Source organism: Hippopotamus amphibius, chromosome 6 (assembly GCF_030028045.1).
Source record: "Hippopotamus amphibius kiboko isolate mHipAmp2 chromosome 6, mHipAmp2.hap2, whole genome shotgun sequence".
In the NCBI taxonomy this organism is placed as follows: Eukaryota; Metazoa; Chordata; class Mammalia; order Artiodactyla; family Hippopotamidae; genus Hippopotamus; species Hippopotamus amphibius.
The window spans coordinates 21616155-21638218 of record NC_080191.1 but is presented as its reverse complement, the minus strand read 5'-3'; the positions used below and the strand labels follow the sequence as shown (position 1 = coordinate 21638218).

At 45.8% G+C, this 22064-nt stretch overlaps 1 protein-coding gene across 5 annotated transcripts in view; it reads left to right on the top strand.

The window, feature by feature from the left end:
* The window catches only part of FYN (FYN proto-oncogene, Src family tyrosine kinase), a 198650-nt gene that overhangs the window by 137185 nt on the left and 39401 nt on the right, over positions 1-22064 (top strand). For 4 of the 5 annotated variants that reach the window (XM_057738235.1, XM_057738230.1, XM_057738231.1 and 1 more), the window contains 4 exons: positions 7286-7543; positions 11063-11159; positions 18072-18170; positions 21215-21318. In XM_057738235.1, the coding sequence (XP_057594218.1) occupies positions 7297-7543; positions 11063-11159; positions 18072-18170; positions 21215-21318 (547 nt within the window). In that variant the 5' untranslated portion in view covers positions 7286-7296. Of the gene's footprint in view, positions 1-6318; positions 6477-7285; positions 7544-11062; positions 11160-18071; positions 18171-21214; positions 21319-22064 lie in introns of those variants that run through there. The other variant, XM_057738234.1, reaches the window with a different exon arrangement.

The window sequence follows — 22064 nt, the reverse complement described above, 5'->3', positions numbered from 1 at the left end:
TGGGGAGCGGAAGGTTGTACCAAAGGAAAGAGAACGTGCTGCCTCGCAGCCTGGCGGTCGTTTGACCAGGACAAGCCAGAGAGGGGAAACCCACAAATATTCTAGGTGCCAGGAATGTGGCTTTTTCTTAAAGTTATGTGACATTTTAAGAGTGATTTCTGTTAGTTCGGTTCCCTTGCTGTGCAGTATGGAGCAAGGTCCGTCCTCCTCACCCTCCAGAGGGCCTTTGCAAAGCCATGTGCAAATGATCCCATGGGTCCAACTCCATTGCTTATTATTTCTGAAGCAAAGCTTTGACTTGATTTTTAAATAGGCTCTGGTTCTCCCATTGTTGCATGTGGCCAGTGTCTTCATTGCAGATATTCCTGCTTTTACATCAGTCTTCTCACCCCAGTATTTTATCACCTGTGTTTGGTGGGAGGCTCTCCCTCTCAGGGCTCCACCAAGAGTGGAAATCTGTTATGTTTGTGCTTGGAGGAAGTATTACATGTATAGTCCAGGAAGTATTACATGTATAGCCCATGTATATTTTTGCAGTAAATATGTTCCAGAAAGTTTACGTGATGTAAAGCACATCGTGTTTTCAGTGCAGTAGGACAGCTCACTTTTACACCAAGGAATCCGATGCTGACTCCTTCGTGGTGTGTATAAATACCCCGCCACATCTAGGAAGTATCAGGAAACTAAGGGTTGCTTTAATGTTGTTAGTGAAAACGTTCATTAAGATGCCAAACCACATCAAGGAAGCTGATGACTCACCACACCTGGCGTGGTCCCAGCACCCCTGCAGAGCCCACTGTCTCATGAGGTGGGCTGTGAATGTGGAGGAATAGGGCCCAGTTCCTCGAATCAGGGCCTTCATTAGTCACGCACATGAGGTTGGATTCTTTGGAGTCGGGAGCCTCCTCCACAGGTCTCTCCCTCCACACCTCCCACCCTTGTGCCCACAGCCTTGCGTGAACTGGCCAGGATTCCATGGGGCAGTAGGCAAGGCTAGTGTAGAGGGTTCCAGGTGCTGGCTATGAAATCAGTCTATCTAGTTTAAAATCCCATCTCTACCCCTGACTGAGCTGTGGACAAATTCCCAAACCTCTCTGTTCCTCCGTTGTAAAGTGAGAGAAAAAACAATGCCACATCTTAGAATTGTCATGAGAATTTATTGAGACAACATGTTCCAGTATATAGCACAGCACCTGGCTTGCAGTGAGCCTCAATTTGATATTGGTCATCGCTGCTGAGATTGGAGCCTTCATCTCTGTGTTGCCCCATCCCACCAAAATATGTTTGTTTTCTATTGCTGTGTAACAAATTATGACAAGCTGAGCAACTTGAACAACATGCATTTATCAGCTCACAAGTCCGGGCAGTGTGGCTGGGCTCTCTGCTCACAAGGCTTAAATCAGTGTACTAGCTGACAGGGCTCTCATTTGGAAGCTTGACTAGGGGAGAATTCATTTCCAGGTTTCTTCAGGTTCTTGACCCAACTCAGTTCCTTGTGGTTGTAGGACTGAGGTCCCTGTTTCTTTGCTATGTGCCAGCTGGGGACTGTTCTCAGCTCCTAGAGGCCGCCCACATTCCTGGCCACATAGTCCCCTCTGTCTTCAAAGCCAGCAGTGGAGAATATCCCTCCCATGAAACACCTCTTACACTTTGAATCTACTTCTCCAGAAAGAGCCAATCCCTTTCAAGGGCTCACCTGATGAGGTCACGTCCATCTAGGATAATCTCTCTTCTGTTAAAGTCAACTGTGCCAAATAAAATAACCTAATCACAGGATCAATCCCATCATCCACAAGGCCCAGAGATTTCCCAGGGCTTATCCACGGGAGATGGTAATCTTGGGCACACCTTTGAGATGTGGCTACTGCACCACCTTTTCAGCAATGCATGTACTTCACACCTTCCTTCCACTTGGCAGCAAAGAGAAGATTTTCGCTCACTGGCAGAGTCCTATGTGCTCTTTTTTTGTAGCTGGGCTGGGACCACTGGCTGGACCCAGCATCAATGCTGTGTGTGGTTCAGGCCTCAAGTATTTACATCGCCAAAGTGCCATCCCAGCTGTGACCTTTTCCCTGCTTCAGGACCTTGGGGAGTGTTTGCACTTCAGAGAGGGTCCAGCCTCCCCAGTCATCCCTGGCCCCTCTGCCCTGGCTGTCCCCAGAACACAGAACTGCCTGCACTCCCTGAGGGGTGTCAGGACCCAAGGTCCCACAAAGAGAAAAGCCATATTGTAAAGGATTGAAAATGCTGGAACATTGGGGTGACAGATGCTGTGGCTCAACTATCACTGCTACCAAAGAGGCCCTCCTCTACCTCTCAGTGTCCTGCTTCTGGCTGTTACATGGGGAAAACTAAGGAACGCCTTCCCTAGATTTTCATGGGATTAGTTTTCCCCATCAAGAACATAGCGGAATACCTCAGGTTGCTTCTTGTGGGTATTTCCAGTTTTGCAAAGATCAGGAGTTCCCTGCCACAAATCTTCTGTCCTGAAGTCAACCCGTTTCTGACGTGTCTTCCCCACATCTTATCCTTTAACCTCACGCTATTACTATTGACTGGAAAAAGAGTGTTTGCTTGTTAGGCTGCCAGTTTTTGCTTTTCTCCCAGAGAAGGGTAAGAAACTGTGCAGTCAACCTACAGTTCAGCTTCCAATCCTTTCCCAGCTATCTGCATCTCAGTTACTTGTGTTTGGCTTCTAAGTTCTTAGTTCAGTTCCTTTTCTCATTCTTTTACTTTCATTGTGACACCTGCCCAGGTAACGCAGAGACCAGCTAAAGGGGTAGTGATTGAGAGCCCCAGGAAACATGCTGCATCAGAACACAGGCCAGTGTGGCTTCACTGTCACTTCCCAGAGTCTGGGCTGCCAGGAGCAAGGTTGCCGCGTATGCTTGAGGGCTCTCCACTTCTCCACACCCACCTAGGATGGTTTCTGAGGCAAAGTGCTTACCCTGCTGAAATTAAAGTTATTTGTCGTCAGTTTCATCTTCCTCCTCCTGCCATCCCATGTATGTGTCTCAGGAGAAAGTAATTTGCTTTTGCAGAAGACTGCCAGTGGCCTTTTTCCTTTTCTGGTACCCAGCTCTCGCACGTGCCAGAAATCTCACAAGTCCTGTGAGGTTGTAACCTGGGCATACAGGTGTTGCTTTATTGATTGACATATGAGGAAGTGTGAGCATACCTGTGTTTAATGTGCATCTAGCAGACCAGACCAGGGTCTGTGGCATCAGTGGAGGGAATGTACGTTTGACCAGACTCATTCTGGATCAAAGTAGCCTATGCCCAGAGTAGCGGATAGGTTCCATTGTTCATGTCAGCCTCAGTCAACCACTCAAGGGCTATGTGAAGAAGGATTCTGAGGCCACAGATGGTGCAGCACCAGAAGGTGCTGTGATGGACTGATGACGTCCATCACGCTCACGGGAGGGGGCGTGGCAATCCTTGCATGGTTCTCTCTTTGGCAATTTCTGCTCAAGTTGCTTAATGCTCTTGTGGCACGTATGAGAAAACCTACAGGACTAAGGATATCTTAAGTAAATCAGGGTTTACTCATAGAGTAGAAACAGAGCCCCTCCATTTGCAGGATTGGAGACTAGGGGGCTTCACCACTCTGGTCTATACATCCTGACCACAGGTACAGTATGCTGCTAGTCACAGCGCTGTGCATCAGTTTTTCTAGGCATAGCGATGCACAGAGGATGATGGTCATGAGGTCATGCTGCATGGTTTACTGATCAGAGCACCTCCAGGGCCCCATTTTCAAATGGCATTATTCAGCGTTTCCCAGTACCCCACGGACCTTGAGCAAATGTATCAGTGCATTATATGTTCATGATGGACACACAGCATGGGTCATAAAAGCCACACCACAGAACTATACGTAATAAGGCTGTTTTTATTTTAACCCGAATGCTCAGAACTTTGCTTCATGGCAAGGAGCCCGAAGTGACACCGAGTACAACCTTCTGTCTCTTTCATCAGGAAATGGTTAGTCTGACCACCTCAAGTGGGAAGAAGACGAGCACAAGTTCTTATACGAATATGTTCATTGTGATTAACTTTTAATGACTTGAGCCTGCGTTTACTGGTTTATTTCATTTTCCTCACGTTTGTCAGTGAAGGGAAGAGAGTGAGCAAGATCTGTGCAGAAACATTCCTTATTCAAAACTGCAAGCACACAGAGTGGTAATGGAGCTGTCCCTTCTATAAAAGAGAATTGTTCTCTCCAAAATGATTCTGATTGAGTTTGGGGTCTTTGCATGGAGTCATGTAACACATATTTATTGAGCTGCTATTGCATTCCAGGCACTGTTCTGGGCACTGGGGATGCAATAATGAAACAAAAAACAAAGAATAACTAGTGCTTCCAGGGAGCTTACTGTTTGTTTCCTTCCAGTATTTCATAGAAAAGCTGTTAGGCATTTATTACAACAGTAATACAGTTTTTAGCAGATTTTTGAAATATTATTTTTTTCTTAGTTTGATTAGATATAAGGTCCTGTTTTCAGTCGGTTTCTGATGTAGGTTTTGTTTTGATGGAATTGGAAGAGTAGTTTGTAATGAGAGTTCTCACTGGTTTTAGATTCTTTTTCTGTCACAAGGAGCGAACTTCTAGAGAAAAAAACAGAGCATTTTATGTCAGTTTTTTAGATTGCATTTTTCTCCCTAGCATGCCTATTCTGCTAAGGAAGGCATTCTGGATTGCATGTTAATCACATACATGTAAGGGAAACAGCTCTTATACTGTTTCAAAGATATTGCTATACATTCTTTCCTCTTCATAAATCAGGATTTCTTGACCTTGACACATTCACATTTGGGGCCAGGTAATTCTTTGTTGCTAGAGGCTGTCCTGTTCCTTGTAGGATGTTTAGCAGCATCCTTGGCTTCTTCCGACCAGATGCCAGAAGGACCCCTTACCCTCAAGCTGTGACAACCAAAAATACGTCCCTTGGTCGTGGACAGCACAGTCACCCCCAGCTGAGAACCACTGGCATAAATGATGTGATTCTGTGATTCAGGTCTCACGTCCTCTAATTACAGCAGATCAGTGAAACCCCTGAAAAAAGCACCTGGGACAAGCAGTGTTTTCTGTCGGCCTTTGTAGAAGTTCAGGGCAGTGTTCCACCAGGAAAGAGTTAATGTAAAGTGAGCAAGATACTTACCAGGCTTGTGAAGCAACACCAACAACAAATGATGAAACTCCTTCAGTCACTATGCCTTGGAGATATTTTGCATTTCCTAATGGTGGAAACTTGTTAAAATCGTATTCATTTATCGTAAGTTAGAGAGCATGTTGGATACAGTACACTGTAAATTAATCTGGAATGATTTACGTGTTAATGTGTTCCAGATTTGGTGAGCTCAGCTCAAGCAGCAGGCGGCTTGTTTCCAAACATTTCCTTTCTCAGGAACTGACATTCAATTCAATAAGTATTTTTTGAAGCACGTAATATGAGAGGGCTTTAAACAATCTGAGATTGCTTCCATTCCCCCAGCAGCAGGAAGGCAGTGCTCAGAGCAGTGCCCCCCGAGAGTCTCCATATCTGGTGTGGCACCCCCATTTTGATTTGCAGGATATATAGAGGAACTAGCTCTTTTCATTCCCCTTCACCACCTCAAGTCCCTTCCCATCTTGTACCAGCTGTGCTCTCCCCAGTGAATACATGTAATTACACATGATGTCATGTGTTTCTTAGTTGGTTCTTTGGTCCCAAATGGGCCACTTTTCAGAGTTTGGCAGGGACATCCTTTGCATGTTCTACCTCCCCGCGGTCAGCTGGACAGGGTATTACCGGGAATTGCAGTCCGAAGCGGGGTCATTTAACCAACTTACCTTCCATTTTTTAATCTTCTTCACTTCTCACACATGCCAGTAGATTCAAAACTACAGGGCACACTGCTGATAAAAGTTGTTGCAAAAAGGATTGGCCTTGATGCGGAAAGAAAGAGTGAAAGAGAAACAGTGGGCTAGAGGATCTTCACTCATTCAGGTGCTCTTTATTGAGCACCTACTGCATGCCAGGCACTGGCAGTATAGCTATGACAAGAACAGACAGGGCCCTGCTTTTCTGGAACTCATGGTCTATTGGGCAATGAGACAAGTGGACAGGCCATGTTTTAATATGGCGCAATAGATGCTATAATGTGGGAAACCAGATGCCATGGGAGCATTTAGGAAGAGCACCACCCCAGCCTGGGGGATGGCAGGGCAATCAGAGAAGGCTTTGCAGAGGAAGTGGTGTCTTGACTGAGACGTGAAGGATATATTGTGTATCAAAGAGGAGGGGAAAAGGTATTCAAAGCCATGTTCCAAGGATGAAAGCTGAATGGGAAAACTAGAACCTGTGAAGAACTGAGAAGTTGGGCATGTGTGGATAGTAGAGTGAGAGACAGGAAGACGAAGTAAACAAAGAGGAGCCAATAAGGACGTGCTTCAGGATTCTGACTTGCCGTTTACTGAGATCAGCGCAGAGGAAGTAGGTTTGGTTTGAAGGAGGTTGGGGTGACAGTGACTCAAGTTTTAGTTCACCACTAATTCTGGAACATGAGAATGAGTTTTTAACTGTTTCTGAAAGATGTCAAAAGCTAATGGAAATTTGAAAAGTTAATTAGCAGGTTTAAATGATTTTGTTACTGCAGGCTATCAAGACATCCTGCAAATATACTCAGACCTCTTAGTTTCTGCCAATTGTATTTTTTCATCCAGTAATTATTTCTTAATTTTGATTCTTATCCTATTGCTTAAAATTTACCAAATGTGTGTCTGAAGAATGGATACCCATGAATGAAGAGCTACAGTGAGCTGTTTAGGGGCTGTCTTCTGGCTTTTCCAACACCTCTTCTTTAGATTTCCTTTGCCATGATGGAGGTTTTTATTCTAACATTGCAGAGACTCTTTTTTGAGAGCACACACTACTTTTTAGGATGACTAGAGAAAAGCATAAGTTACTATTATTGGACTATCTTTAGACAGGTTTGTGTTATTACAGAATTGTAAGGGTGCAGAGCTCATCTGAGGAAAAATGTTGCCTGGTGAACACTGTATCTTTGGTTTCCCCATCACCTGGGGAACATCCCATCCCCGGAGCACATGGGGAACAAATGCGATCGTCAGGTTAAGGGCACTGACACTGCTTGCAACCGTCAACCGTAGCCACTGCTTTTCATGTCCTTCTAGGTCTAAAATATCCAACAGTGAGCTTTATAAATGATTCCTCTTTAATAGTCAGGCAGCCCAGCCACTAGGGAGCATCCAAGTTCATGTGCCTCTTTTTGTTTTCAACAGGAATTTAGATAATGGGCTGTGTGCAATGTAAGGATAAAGAAGCAACAAAACTGACGGAGGAGAGGGATGGAAGCCTGAACCAGAGCTCCGGGTACCGCTATGGCACAGACCCCACTCCTCAGCACTACCCCAGCTTCGGCGTGACCTCCATCCCCAACTACAACAACTTCCACGCAGCCGGGGGCCAAGGACTCACCGTCTTTGGGGGTGTGAACTCTTCGTCTCATACGGGGACCTTGCGTACGAGAGGAGGAACAGGTCAGCATTAAGCTGCTCTTAAATCTTTTGGCAGTTGAACATCCGTGCTCCTTTGACTGAGGAGTCCGCATTTAAGTTTTTAATCACTCTCCACCTTGCCGCTACCAGATAAGGGGCTGTTAAAAATGCTAGAGCTTGATGGACAAATCTAGATGCTGGCAGCAGAGGTTGTGGGACCCCAGTTGCTACTCTGTGAGAATCCTGCAAGGGTTGCGAGAGCCAACCGTCTGCTGAGTCACTTGAGGCCAGTGGCTTTCAACCTTGGCTGCTGGCTCAGAGTAACTAGGCAGCTTTTTCAAAATATAGATGCCTGAGCCTCCACCCCAGGACTTTTGAATCCGAAGTTCCAGGACTGGATCTGAATGTGGACATTTTGAGTTCTCCAGATCTGAAAGCACTCCTTCCCTGCATCCCCTGGTTAAGAGCACGTACAGGGTAGTACCTGTCCTTTCAGCTTCCTAACCTCCAGCCTGCCTGTCACTTCCCACCTGGTGGGGCCTTTTGTCCGCATTATTTTTTGGCCATTTGTCTTCATGGATTCCCTCTTTGATCCTCCCATCATCTTCTATATGACAGAGTTTATCAGCCCTCAAGTATTTTCATCTATTTTTTGTATTTTAAAATTGAATCTTATATATCCTTAAGGAATCTTTTTTTTTTTTTTTGGTTTCCTTCTCTTTCACTAGACTGTATTTCATTGCCATGTGCATTTGCTGACTTAGCTAATACTTTGTAAAATATCTGGCATATGTTTTCAGACATATGTTTTCTGAAATATTTGTAAGCTATCTCATGCATCCTTAATCTTCCAAAGCCTCTCCCAATGTATGAACCATGATAACTAGATATTTGACACTACTTGTTCCAAAATTGTTTTGTTTATTACAAAAGTTTTTAAAAATATACATCAACCCTTATGCTGTCAGCTCATCTGGGAGCAGATGTCTTATAATACAACCCATTGTGCCTTTTTATCTGGGGACTTGGCACTGCCGAGACCTTAGCAGGGGTTTTCTTTCCTCTACACCCAACAGGGCAGTGTAGTTATATGAAGGGGACCTGACCCAGAGCTTTGGGCAATTAGCTACTTCTGTTCTGCCTACATTTCACATTCAGTAGGAAGAATGTTTATGTTCATCCTTATGTTATGGTGAATCTAGCTTTCCCTTTAGGGCAGGCCTTGCATGGGTGACTGAAGTCTGGTCACACTTACTCATCCTTCCAGCCTTCTTGGGAGGCACCTGGTATGGAGGGAGGAAGGAAAGAGGCAGTCAGGCAGTCTAGAATGTCTGTCTCTGGAGGATGAAGGAGGAAAAAAGGAGCCAGAAGTACACCCAGCACACACGCCCTGTGCCTACTGGGAGAAGACAAGTGCTTTGCCAGCCGGACTCTGAATTCTGCTGACACAGGCACTGACCTTGTGCATTCACTGGTGAATGCTGCCTGTGAATCCTGTGTCTGCAGGTACCATTCATAAAGTCACTAGAGAGGGCTCCTCGCCTTGAATGTGTGGGTCTGTAACGCAGTCAGGGACTGCGTTATAAGAGGGCATCTGATCCCTCATAAAAGATGTGACAGTTAAAACAATACTCGCAAATGTTGGTGGATTTTTCTGCCCGGGTTATTTGGCTTTATTCTATATCCATGCCTTTCTCCTTGATGCTGCTTTCAGTGCTTTAAAGCCAGGAAGAGTGTCTGTGTGTCCTTGTGACCTCCTTTGACTCTCTCCTATGCCCCTAGAAGATAAAAACACCCCATGAGAACTGGCTGGCTGGTGCAGGGAGACAGTAGGCGAGTGGACGTGTTACCCTCATGTTACCCTCGTCTTCCACACGCTGGAGCTTAGGATTGTTTTTAAATTCTCAGCGGAAGGGAATCTGTTCACAGAGTGTTAAATGAGGATAGGCATGGCCTTACAGGCTCCCACTCGGTTTTAAGCCAGCCTCCCTTCTAATCTTTCAAAGAAATCTTTGAAAGGGTTTGCATTTTGTCAAATGAGCCCTGCTGCTTTGCCAGACCTCGTGTGTGCCAGCCATCCCGCAGGAAGTCCCGCTTGGGGATGGGGTGGACAGTCAAGCCCCGCCTCCCCCTCCAGTTCTTGAATAATCCCTGGGCACATCTGTTCCCTTGGAACTACCAACACAGCAAAACGGCAGCTTGGTGAAGTGCAGAACCCATGGTGTGCGTTCTTCAGGCCACGTTAGGCGCTTGGGGTGTGTGGGGATCAAAATGAAAAGCCAGAGAGCAGAGAAACGGGATGTACTCATTATCGGTTGCTGCAAAACAAATGATCACAAAACTTCTCAAAGTTATCACAAAACTACTCTCCCACAGTTTCTGTGAGTCAGACGTCAGCCGGGCCTCTCTTTCAGAGTCCCTCACAGGCTGCAATCAAGGTGTGCTGGCTGGGCTGCAATCCTCTCACGGCCCCGCTGAGAAGGGTGCGCTGCTGCCAGGTTCACGAGGGGTTGGCAGGGCTCAGCTCCTGGTTGCCTAGCGACCAGAGGCCGCCCTCAGTTCTCTGTCATGTGGGCCTCGCCTGTGTGGCGGTTTGCTTCATCAGAGTGATCAAGCCAAAGCGGCAGTCCAGTCTGCTCAGAGGACAGAAGTCCCTGTCTTTTGAAGTTGAAGCCTAATCACTCATGGGACATCCCATCACCATCTCCATGTTCTGCTGGTTAGAAGCAGGTCACTGGGTTCAGCGCACACTCAAGGGGAGGGGATTGTACAAGGGCCTGAACAGCAGGAGGTTGAAATCCCCGAGGGCTGTCTGAGAATTCTGCCTATGGTGTGGAGGAAGTCCTAGGCCAGCTGCAACACTGGACATTCTTCACTGTTGGTGGCAAACCCCTGCAAGGCAGGAGAGACCTCTATAGGGTGTCAGCCAAGTGAGATGACCCAGGTGGGTCTGAGAAAGAGTGAGGACAAGTCAGCGCTGGGAGGGCTGAGTCCGTGGTGGAAGGAGAGCCAGTGAGAGGGAGTCCTGAAGGCAGTGGCAGGTGCCAAGGGCAAGACATCCTCTGCTGGGGTGAACATGCGCGGAGAGGGTCTTCTCAGTGCCTCGGCTGCAGAAGCAGTTGCTGTGCATTCTGTGTCCTGTTTTGCCGAGGGAAAGCGGCATTTTACCCGGACCTGACGTGGGCTCCTGCACAGAGGAGGATGTGTGGGATAAAGGGCGTCTGTAAGAGCTCTGCAAATCTGAACTGTCACGTTGCTGCTGCCCCTTGGTTGTGGCCAAGGTATTAATATCTGTCTCTTCCCGAAGACTCATTCCAAGTGTACAGAGAGAAGTCCTTCAACTCCGGGTTTTAGTCGTATCAAATAATGCTTCCCCTACGAAGACCAAGGCATAAATTCAGCCTGCGACTCTGGTTTCACACATTAATTACAACACTGCATCATGTTATCAGCGCTGATTAGATGTCAATTTTAAGAACGAGGTTTTCGTGAAGATTTATGTCTTGGAATTAATTTCTCCTGGTGTAATAATCTCTCCCCTTTTGATTTCGTTCTTGTCAGGAGTGACCCTGTTTGTGGCCCTTTACGATTATGAAGCACGGACGGAAGATGACCTGAGTTTTCACAAAGGAGAAAAATTTCAAATATTGAACAGCTCGTAAGTTTGGAGAGGGAGTGGGCAGCGTGCATGCCTTCGAGACTGGGAAATAATTCTGTTAGGTGTCTGCACCTTTTCATATCTCTGAAATGCTGAGAGAACACTTGCTCATCAATTCAATAATTCTTAGCAATCTAACTTGAAGAAAGAAGAGAGGATGAACCAGTGCGGTATTTTATGGTGGTGTATATGCAGGGAGCTTTGTGGAAAATATCATAGAAGCAGAGTCGATGGTTTTGGTTTAAAGGCTGTAAAAGCACCAGCGTTGTCCTCTGCAAATCTACAGTTTCAGATGATTGGCACAAGGCTTGCCTGTGCACATTACCTTCTCTCTACCGGGAGATTTTCTTCGAATTTCACGTTGCCCTAGCCTCACATAAGGCCGGCAACAAGTTCCATTTTCAAAACTGCTAAATATTCCCGTTGGTGAAGCCCGGGGAGGCATTTTGCCATCATGAAAATCTGCAAGTGACTGACGTCTTTGTAAGATGGAAGGAGAAGTGGTTTTGCCCCCTCGAGGATGACTACAAGGCATGCTCTTCAGTGTGGCCAGTAGGAACAGCAGTGAGGCAGACAGTGGGGAGAGGTCAAGAGTGAGAATCACTCATTCTTCAAATCTTCCATTTAATACTTCCTTTAGGGAGAGTAAATATGGGTCAGATTTCCCTAGTTTTTAAATATCGTGTCTAGTAAGTTAAGGCAATGTGCACAGATGGGGGCCCTCCGGAAAAATCCAGACTCTGAGGAAAATGGTGGTGTCCCATGTGTGCAAGTCAGGCCCTCTCCTCCACTGAGCACCACCAGTGGCTGGGCAAGAATGCCGCTCGGGGGCTGAGGGCCCACCAGGAAGTTCTCTGGTGCTGCCAGGTCTGGTTACTCTGCTCTCTGCTCTGAGCAAACTGGATTCCATGGTGGCAGAAAGGCCCAAAGCCTGGCTCTTCAGCTTTCCCAAGGGCAGGTGAGAGGCAGCCCTGCTCACCCCACACATCCCGGGAAAGAGGACTGGTCCTTCGAACAGGGAACTCCCCCGGGCCCTGAAAACTGCCTCCTTATAAAACCCACCTCTTCCCTGGGATGCCCCCAACTCTCAGAACCACCTCTCAAAGGCAAGAATGGAATTCCTCCCGTAATTGGCCAGTGACTCTTCCAGACATCAGAAGGCACTGTCTCCATAGTTACAGGGTTATTTTTAAATGTACTTATTGTCATCATTAACAGGGGGGTGGGTGGGATGTTTTTAACTTTTTATTTAAATCCATATGGTCAAGTGCACGGATCAACCATGTATGTGGTGGTGCTTGCACAGTAATGCCTCTCAACTTGAAAATAGTTAAGGTGGTACATTTATGTTACACATATTTTACCATAGTTTTTTGAAAGTGCACCATGCGTGGAATTTTCACAAACCAAACATGCCTGTGCAACGCGTATCCAGATCAAAAAGAACGTTACCTGCCCCCCACACACCCTCCTCCTGTAGCCACAGGAGTCTTTTCTTAAATAGTGAACAGCTGCCATTTACTGAAGGCTTCTTGTGTGCCAGCCATGTGCTAAGATGCAAATGTTCTCATTTGCTCTTCACAGCAACTGTCTGAGGTGTGTCTCCTAGTCATCTGTTGACATAGGAGGAGCCAGAGGCTCGGGTTAGGGAGCTGCCTCGGTGCCCAGAGCTAGCAGGTGGCAGAGCCGAGGGTGAGATGCGGGGATGGCACCCCAAGGGAAGCATCAGGTTGAGTGTTGGAAAGGCCCTCCTCAGAGGGGACTGAACCATTGGAGTTACATGAAGGTTTGAAGGGAAGTGGGGGAGGTATGGATTTGGCTTTGATCTCTTCTGATTTATGATTCCTTATTGTTAATTTGATGCTCAGATGAATGCTTCTTGTCAGTCTGCTAACTTCAAATTCTGAAATACACCCTCCTCCCCCTCCCTGTTTTATGCAGTACTTCCTAAATGCCAAGTTTGGTTTAGAACTTTTCAATCCATTTGTAAAAGGTAAGAATTAAGGAATAGTAGGAAGTACCATACACGGCTCTTGTTAGGTTTTCTCCACAGTGCATGTGGATCTACATTTCGGGTTGCAGGGCACTTGGAAAGCCAGTCCCTGCCAACATCAAATTTGTGACTTCTTCCTTTGTTAATCTGGATAGGATCTAGAATGGCTTCCAGTTGGAATTTTGGAGAAATATTCAAGGAAGATCCAGTCTATCTCAGTCAGTATTTCGTGATTTGCATGCATGGCCTTTAATATTTACAGACGGCTTTTGAGCCTCTGACCCTGTTCTCTTAGAAGACAATATTACAAAGGCTTTTTTTTCCCTTTAATGTTCTTCCTTCTTGCCAGTGGAATTTCTCATCCTGTGTGCCATTTAAATGCCCTTCTTCAAGGTTATGGGTGGGGGGAGGCGGGAATAAGGTTTTTGTAACAAACACAATATCCTGAAGTCAAGGGTAATAACAGGGAAGAGAAAATCGTGAAGGAAAAACAAAGCAATAGGACAGAACCAGATGGCATGTGTCTCCTTGCCCCTCCCCCAGCCTCTCCCAGACCCTGGCTCTCATCCCTTGAAAGAGAGGGAGGGACAGGGCTGTGTTCTCCCTGGGGCAGCTGCCACACCTCCTAGTGTGTGTCCTGCTACTCGTTTCCCTGCAAGAGGCAGAAACTGGAGGTCACAGGTCTGGCTTCCGTGTTTCACGGTGCAGCATGAACCATGTGACACGCGTGTGTGCCTGTGCCCGTGCCCGTGCCCAGAGCCGGCGGCACTGCTTCCCACCATGGGGATGAGAGGTCCTTCACTGACCTGGTGTAGGGGCTCAGTGTAGGGTATTTGGACATTGTTAAACTTGACCCATTTTGAATATGTGAATTCATCTGTTTTATCCCCTGTTCTCACATTTCATGACTAGTGATGTACAACCTAGAAACAGCAACTGTAAAATAGAGTAAACATTTTACACAGAGTGGAATAGTGCTCATTGCCTCCTTTAAAGCTCTTTTCATTGTGTTAAGAAGAAATCTGGTTTAAAGCCCATCTAAGCATTTGACAAAATTGTTATGGATATGCCCTATGAGAGTAAGATGGGCAGTGACCAAATTTAGAAAGAATCCAGCATTTATAACATTAATGCTCCACAGCTCCATAGGTCAAGGCTGACTTCTGTTGGCCAGTGTCACTTCCTGGCTCCATCAGGGCTGCAGACTCCCAGCTCCTGGGACCAGAAGCCCTCTGAGCAACTTTGCGGATTGGGAAGAGGCTCTTTTGTTAAGTGTTTAAATTAGAGCAACAGGAGAAGATGTTACGGAAACTTAAAAGCTGTTCTAAACCAGAGGCAGGGCTGAAATCATATATTTGAATCAGAGCAAGATAACAGTTAAAGAAGAGTCTCACCAACTCTAATGAAATAGCTGGACTGTAAGAACTGTTTAAAGAAATGCAGCTTTAATAATAGTAATTACTCATAGTAACTCAAGAAAGAAAAAGTAACAGTAAAGATCCTATTTTCCTAAATCAAGGTGAATAATTTGTATAGAGTGTATTATTTATTTGTAGGTGAATTGGGCTCCTGGTGTATTAAAATATGATTTATTCATTTGCTTAAAAGGCTTTTTTGATGTCTTGAGTCTGTACCAGCCTATCTGGGCACAACTTGTGAGTTTTGCTACATAATACATTGTGTCCCTGTCACCTCATATCTCCTTTGATGGAGAAAGTGACCCTGGATGGCCTCGAAAAAGAGAAAAGGTTTATCTCTTTCTCAGTTTCTCAGGAGTAACTGAAAACCCTTGTGAGATTAATGGAGTCACTAAAGAGAAAGTCATGAATTCCTGATACATGACTTTAGAATGATCTGATCGTTGGATTCTAATCTGTGTTAAACTCTTTAGGTGCCGAGACCAAAATGAGACAGTTAATGCTGGATGTGAAATGGAATAACTCGATTAATACCACATCACCTGAATAAGACTGGGCTTGTCACAACCTGTAGCAAAGTACATTGGCTTCCTGCCCCAGATGACATTTCTCTGTAGCCCCAAATTGATAGTTGACTTTTTTTCTTGCTTTAAATCAATTAGAACTAACTCAACAAAGGTTATCTTGAAGTTAAAAAAAAAAAAAGTCTCTGCTGCAAGTACTTAATATTTTCCTCACTGGGAGATTTCCCAGGTAGTGGGGAGAGAGAGAGAGAGAGAGAGAGAGTGTGTGTGTGCGTGTGCGTGTGTGTGTTTGGAGGGGAGAGAGACAGAGAGGGAGAGGGAGAAGAAAGGCCGGAGGCTATAGGTACTGTTATTTTTTTATGATGAAATGTCTCCATCTAGTGGAATTTCAGACGCAGTAAATGTCACTGTATTAAAATGAAGATAATGGCTCCAAAGCAGTTTCCTTAGATACATGCAGTATTTAAAGAAAAAATAACAAACTACTACACATGTTCTTAGATAATATACTTACAACTGCATGTATTTCTTTTGGAGGATGTAGAAATGAAACCAGTACAAACTGTTAAAATGTTAACATGATATGAACCTGAAAGGCAGAGGATGAGAGGGGAGCAACATAGGGTAGATTCCACACAGCTGATCTCTATCTAGTTCTTAAGTTGGGTAGTGGGTTCACAGGTGTTCATATGTACATGTGGTCTTTGGTAAGTATAAATTAGTTCATAATAAAAATCTGGACACGAACTAAATTTAAGGTTATTAGTAACAGACTTTCTAGGGAAAATTATCTCCCTCCTTTGATTGATTTGTTTAAATTTAACAGGGTAATAAAAGAAAGACTGAAAAACTAGTTAAAACAAGTTTTTAAAGGCTTTGCCAGGGCTTCCTAGGTGGCGCAGTGGTTAAGAATCGCCTGCCAATGCAGGGGACCCGGGTTTGAACCCTGCTCCAGGAAGATCCCACATGCCACGGAGCAACTAAGCCCGTGCGCCACAACTATTGAGCCTGCGCTTTAGAGCCCATGAGCCACAACTACTGAAGCCCACGTGCCTAGAGCCCATGCTCCACAACAAGAGACGCCACGGCAATGAGGAGCCTGCGCACCACAAGGAAGAGTAGCCCCCACTCGCAGCAACTAAAGAGAGCCCATGCACAGCAAAAAAGACCCAACACAGCCAATAGAATACATCAATTAAATAAATAATAATAAAGCCTTTGCCAGCACCCTGTTTCCTTGTGGGCTATTCCGTGTTACTCGTGCCACCCGACACTTTCCCGCAACTGCACCTGTAGCACATATGGGCTTGTCACCATTTGTCTGTCGCTGTGTTCAATCCTAGCTGGAGTCATTGCTCCTCATCCCCTCACCCAGTCAGTCTTTAGAGGATGGGTCACTGGCGTCAGGCTTGCGTTTAATGTGGTGGCTGGTGCACCAGCCTGGGGAGGATCTTGACCACGGCCAAAAGCCGACATTTCTCTTCCCTGTCTGAGGGCTTTGACACACAGCCCAGCGAAAAGTGATCAAACAAACAAACAAACAAACAAACAATAAAGCCTGGGATTTCTCGTGCTGCCTGCAAGGACCAAAAAAGGAAGGAGAGAAGGTGTTGGGCTTGTGGCGATCAGAAGTCTGGGAGCTCTCCATCTGCTCAGGGCCCGCTGCGCCCTCCCCTCCCCCTCAAGCTCCTGACCGCAGGCTGCGATCGGGAGCTCAGCCCTGTCCGCGTCCAAGCGACAGCCCCACACGCATGCTGACCGCTGGGGATGAGGAGGGGAACGCAGTCCTCTCCTGCCCTCTGCCACATGCAGCTGTGTGAGTCTGAGCACGCGGACTCTGACCGCTGAGTCTGCGCGTCTGTTTCAAGCTGAGCGTGGTATTATAACCCCCCTTTCACATCCTTCTGCCCGCAGTGCCGAGAGCCCCACCGTAGCGCCCATGCTGTTGCTGGAACACGGGGCTACACCAAGTGGCGGGACTAAGACGCTCATCCCCTTAGTGAGTTTTTGTTCTCCACCTACACTTGCACACACACGGCGACACCCGCCCTTCCTCTCCTACCCTTCAGACTCAGGGCAGTGCTGACAATGCTTGATGAAATAACCTCAAGGTGAAAATATCTGAGCAAGGTGTAACCTATTGTAGGCTTTATGCTTCTACCCATTTTCTTGAGAGCAAACAAGGCAGGTATTCAAAGCACCTGCATCTCTTAACGGGCCTCCTAACAGGCTTCCTTTCTCAGTTGATATGCAAATATAATGTCTGTCTGCTGTCTGTCTGTCTGTCTGTCTGTCTCTCTCTGTGCCTCCCTCCCTCTTTTTCTTTTCTTCTCTCTTCTGAATCATTTAATGGCCGACAAAATAATGCTACAGCCAGAGGCTTGCATCTCTCCAGAGGTACCAGCACATTGGTTGCCTCAGGACAGGACATGACATAGAGGCTGTTAGTCAAATGAACACAATCAGTGCATGCTTTATTTTTTTTCCCCAGCTTTACTGAGATATAATTGGAAATACGATGTTGTATAAGTTTAAGGTGTACAGTGTGATGGGTGTACATGTGTATATTGTGAAATATTTGCTAAATAAGGTTAGCTAACACATCCCTCATCTCACATAATTACATTGTTATTATTGTTACACTGTTTTCCTTAAGTAGGTGGGGACTGCATTCCCTTCCTCTCTAAGTTGGAGATACTTACCAAGCAAACTGCCCTCTTCCCCACCAGAACCCCCTCATGGCCGGGGTCCTACATTCCGAATTCATAAATAAGGCAAGAGATGAGAGACAAAGCTGGATTCCTCTCCCAGCTGACCCAGGTTGTAACCATTTGACCCTCACAGAAGGCTGTGTCAGAGTTTGGAGAAATCAGGTGGTAGAATGACTAGGAGATGTGCTCTTACAACACGGAGTCTGTGACTGCAAAACATTGAAATGGTCGACGTAGTCACTCCCTTTTCTCTTTTTTCTCTGCAGGGAAGGAGATTGGTGGGAAGCGCGCTCCTTGACAACTGGAGAGACAGGTTACATTCCCAGCAATTATGTGGCTCCAGTTGACTCCATCCAGGCAGAAGAGTATGTTTTGTTTTGTTGTTTTCACTTAACTACTTGTTTAGTTGCCCTGGTAAATGCCGTTAACGTGCAAGAGGGAGAAGTAGTTCATAGAGCGATTAAGGGGTGAGAGGATGTGGCAGTGCTGTGCCTCCCAGGCTCTGTGCCTCCCAGACTCTATGCCCTGGTTTTTGCCACATCTGTGTAATACTTGTACCCTTATTAACTTAACATTTTTCTTAAAGCCTGCTCACTTTTTAAAACATTTATTTTGAGAAGAAGCTTTAGATTCGTGCCTTAAGTGAAAACCCAATATTACTTGCCATCAACAGAAATAACTGTAAGAATGTGATGAAATTCTAGCTAGAGCATGTATTATTGCCAGCCCAAGGATCCAAGCCTGCAGTCAGCTGAAGAAAAGAGGGAAGGGGAGGGAAGAAGGGAGGGACGGAGAGAGAGAGAAAGGGGAGTGTAAACAATCATTAAAGATCAACTTGAAGCAGCATTGACTTATATACACTACCAAATATAAAATAGCTAGCTAGTAGGAAACTGCTGCAGAGCACAGGGAGATCAGCTCAGTGCTTTGTGATGACCTAGAGGGATGGAATAGGGAGGGTGGGAGGGAGGCTCAAGAGGGAAGGGATATGGGGATATATGTATACATATCGCTGATTCACGTTGTTGTTTAGCAGAAACTAACACAACATCATAAAAGCAATTATACTCCAATAAAGATAAAAAAAATAAAAATTAACAACAAAACAAACAAACAAAAAGATCAACTTGAGATTTTTCCCCTCAGTGTAGTCAGAAATGTTAGAGGGGTGCTGAAAAGACAGACTGTTCACAGCCCAGGTAGGAGTAACTCACATGCAGTGTGTCCTACAACTCGGGAAATCCTGTGCTGATGCATTTCAAATGGTCTTTTCCTTTGATGTGTCATTTCTTTCATAGCAAATCGTGACTAGCAGTTAGTTGGCCCAAGGACTTCATGGATAGCAGTTTCGGAAGGTGGTCAATAAGCTGAGGGGCTTCTAGAAGGGACAGCCACGGTGCCTCCTCCTGGCCTGTGGGTTCTCATGGGCACTTCAAAGTGGAGAACTGTCAGAATGGCTCGCGTGGCGGCCCCAGCGTCTGAACTGAGGGGAAGAGAGGTGGAGCAGGACCTCCCCGACGTGGGGCCAGGCCTTCCTCCTGACACCCACCCTGGGGACCTGCCTCTCCTGCTCGGTGGAGGCAGTCCTGACTTACCCGAAAGAGAGTCGAGAAAAGTCAGGCATGGAGCCCGAGCTTCAGCTCTGATATTTAATGTGCCCCGGGTTTGTTTAAGCACTGCAGGGAGGATTAGACTCCACACCCCAGCCAAATCCCCAATGGGATGCTCTCTTGTCTTTAATTCCTCTGTATTTCCTCTAAGAAGATCTGTTTTGTTTCCCACTCTCAAATACTCAGTAGTTCTGAGCTTTTTTCTCTCCGTGAGTGTGTTTCATCATCAGTGAATAAAGGAATCCGTATTGAATCCTTATTTTAGGGCAGATTTGCAAACATCTTTGTGTTCTTTCAGAGTAAGAGATACTACCAAAATGTAGCATTACTTTGGCTTCACTGGGAACCTACCCACAACATATTTAAGTTATATTTATAATGGTTGGCTTTTTAAATACCTTTTTTTTTAAAGAATAAAGTAGCATTTAAAAAATAATGCCTATGGTTTTACATATGCAATTAATTACCATTATCTTAAAGTACGATTGTTTTAGTACATTCCATTGTTCTAACTGTTCTCTTTTCACCACTCTTCATAGTTACACTGCATTTTAATTGGGTTATTCATACAAACCCAGAAAATCATTTCTCACAAATAATTGGTGTAATTCCCTTTTTACCACCTAGCACTAGGTTAAGATTGTCGCAATCTCGTGCCTTTAAAAGTCACTGAGGAGCTGGCATGCAGTATGTCTTTTCTTATCTTCAGGGAGGCTCTTTCATTCACAAAAGAATTTCACAGTGAACACATAATAGCTATGTTCAAGCATAATGAATTGAAATTTCATTTTAGAAACTGGATCCTTTCACAGTCAAATTTTCTAAAAATTGTTCCTGTGCACAGCTTCCGATGGAACGCTACCAGGTTCTCCCTGGGGCTCTTGGAGCACCTGCTGCTCGCTCAGCACCTAGTGCAGAAATGTTACCCAGTTGCCAGGCAGTGCTTAGGGCTGGAGGGTGCAGGGGGAGGCGAAAGACGAATAAGGAAGATCAGCAGGTGACTTGACGTGATGCCTGCTAAAGTGGCACAGGAGTGTCATGACAGGGAGAGTATGCACGCTCAGCGACACTGAGTCATTTGTAAAGACGCGCTGGTTGACTGCATAGTAACCTGCCCCTGCAGCTATGCCAGAGCTCACGTGGGCAGATCACAGCCCCGCCACTCAGCAGATGCCGTTTCCCCATCCAAGTCCTCACCCCTGCTAGACAGGAAGAAGAGAGACGTGAGCATCCAGGGGCAGTGGTCATCTCAAATTAGGGGTCGTCTTGACCGTTTTCTTTCAGAGTTCCTGTAGGGAGGAAGTTACTGAAAGTACCGTGTCTTTGTTCTTTATCCATATTCTGACTGACTTTGTTTCAATGCTTGATTAGTGATCTTTATATACACTAAGACTGTTTTGTTATTTCCCAGGGGTTGTAATTATGCTCAGAAATCCAGAGTCTTGTAGAGGTGCGTGGGAAGGGTCTCCTGCGGTTGCCATTTCAAAACAAGGTCTTGGGTTTCTTTTTGTGCATGCAGGTGGCACTTTTAACACAAACCCACCTAATCTTGTCATCTCTGGAGGGAAGAAAAATAACCTGCAATTCAGATCTGATTGTTTTTCAGGAGTGAAAGAGATGGATTAGGGGTGGAATCAGGAATAGATTGAAAGGGGACTAGATGAGGCTGGGAAAATACACAGGGAGAGGCTAAGGATGGAATCGGAGGTGAGGAGGGTTCACGGGCAGAGGAGCCAGCACTGTTCTGTTCTTGCAAATGATCGTTATAAAATGTTTCCTTCCCTTGATCTCATTTAAAGGTGGTACTTTGGAAAACTCGGCCGAAAAGATGCTGAGCGACAGCTTTTGTCCTTTGGAAACCCAAGAGGTACCTTTCTTATCCGTGAGAGTGAAACCACCAAAGGTAAGATAACGAGTTGAAGAATTTGGCTTGTCATTCAAATCTGTGGATTAGTCAGAGGGGATGAAAGGCTTATCTCTAATGTACAAGGATTTTTAAATGGCACATAGTCTCCCCGCCTTGTGAGCAGAGTCCTATTTTCAGTTTCCCCCCCAAGCTCTAGAACTGCAGACAGTTCCAAAAGGACTACAGAGGCTCAAAATCAAGACCTTCCTCCCGAAACGGGGGCTTGGGCCGCTTCTCTCCTCCAGGCACGCAAGATCATAGTCTTTTCAGAAGTCCTTTAGAATTAGGATTTTCTGAAACTCTTAGTTCTTCAGGCGCCAGTCACACAGGTTGTTTTTTGCATTTCTTTTGTTTTTCCCACAACTGAGGACTTCTCTTCCTCCATCTGCTGGCCTTCTCATTATTTAACAACTCATTAGAGCCCACGGGAGGAGCTGGCCCAAGGTAAAAAAGAGCAGTGGCCTTCTAGCTTGATCTACCAGATACTGGTTGTCTGCTCCTGGGAAAAGTGTTGTGAAGCAAGAGTTAGAAGCCTAGTCCTAGAGAAACCATCCTTAGATTTCTTCAGTACACACCGCCCCTGCCTCCGTGATGCTCTGTGGGTAACCAAGACTAGGGCAGCAATCTCAGCTGGGAGCATCCAAGCTTCCCTTCATCTTGCCTGGGGGAGCTGGGTCTATGCTGGGTTCACCAGCACAAGTGTACTGAATAGAGCGTCATAGGAAAAAATCCAGAGAGTTTTC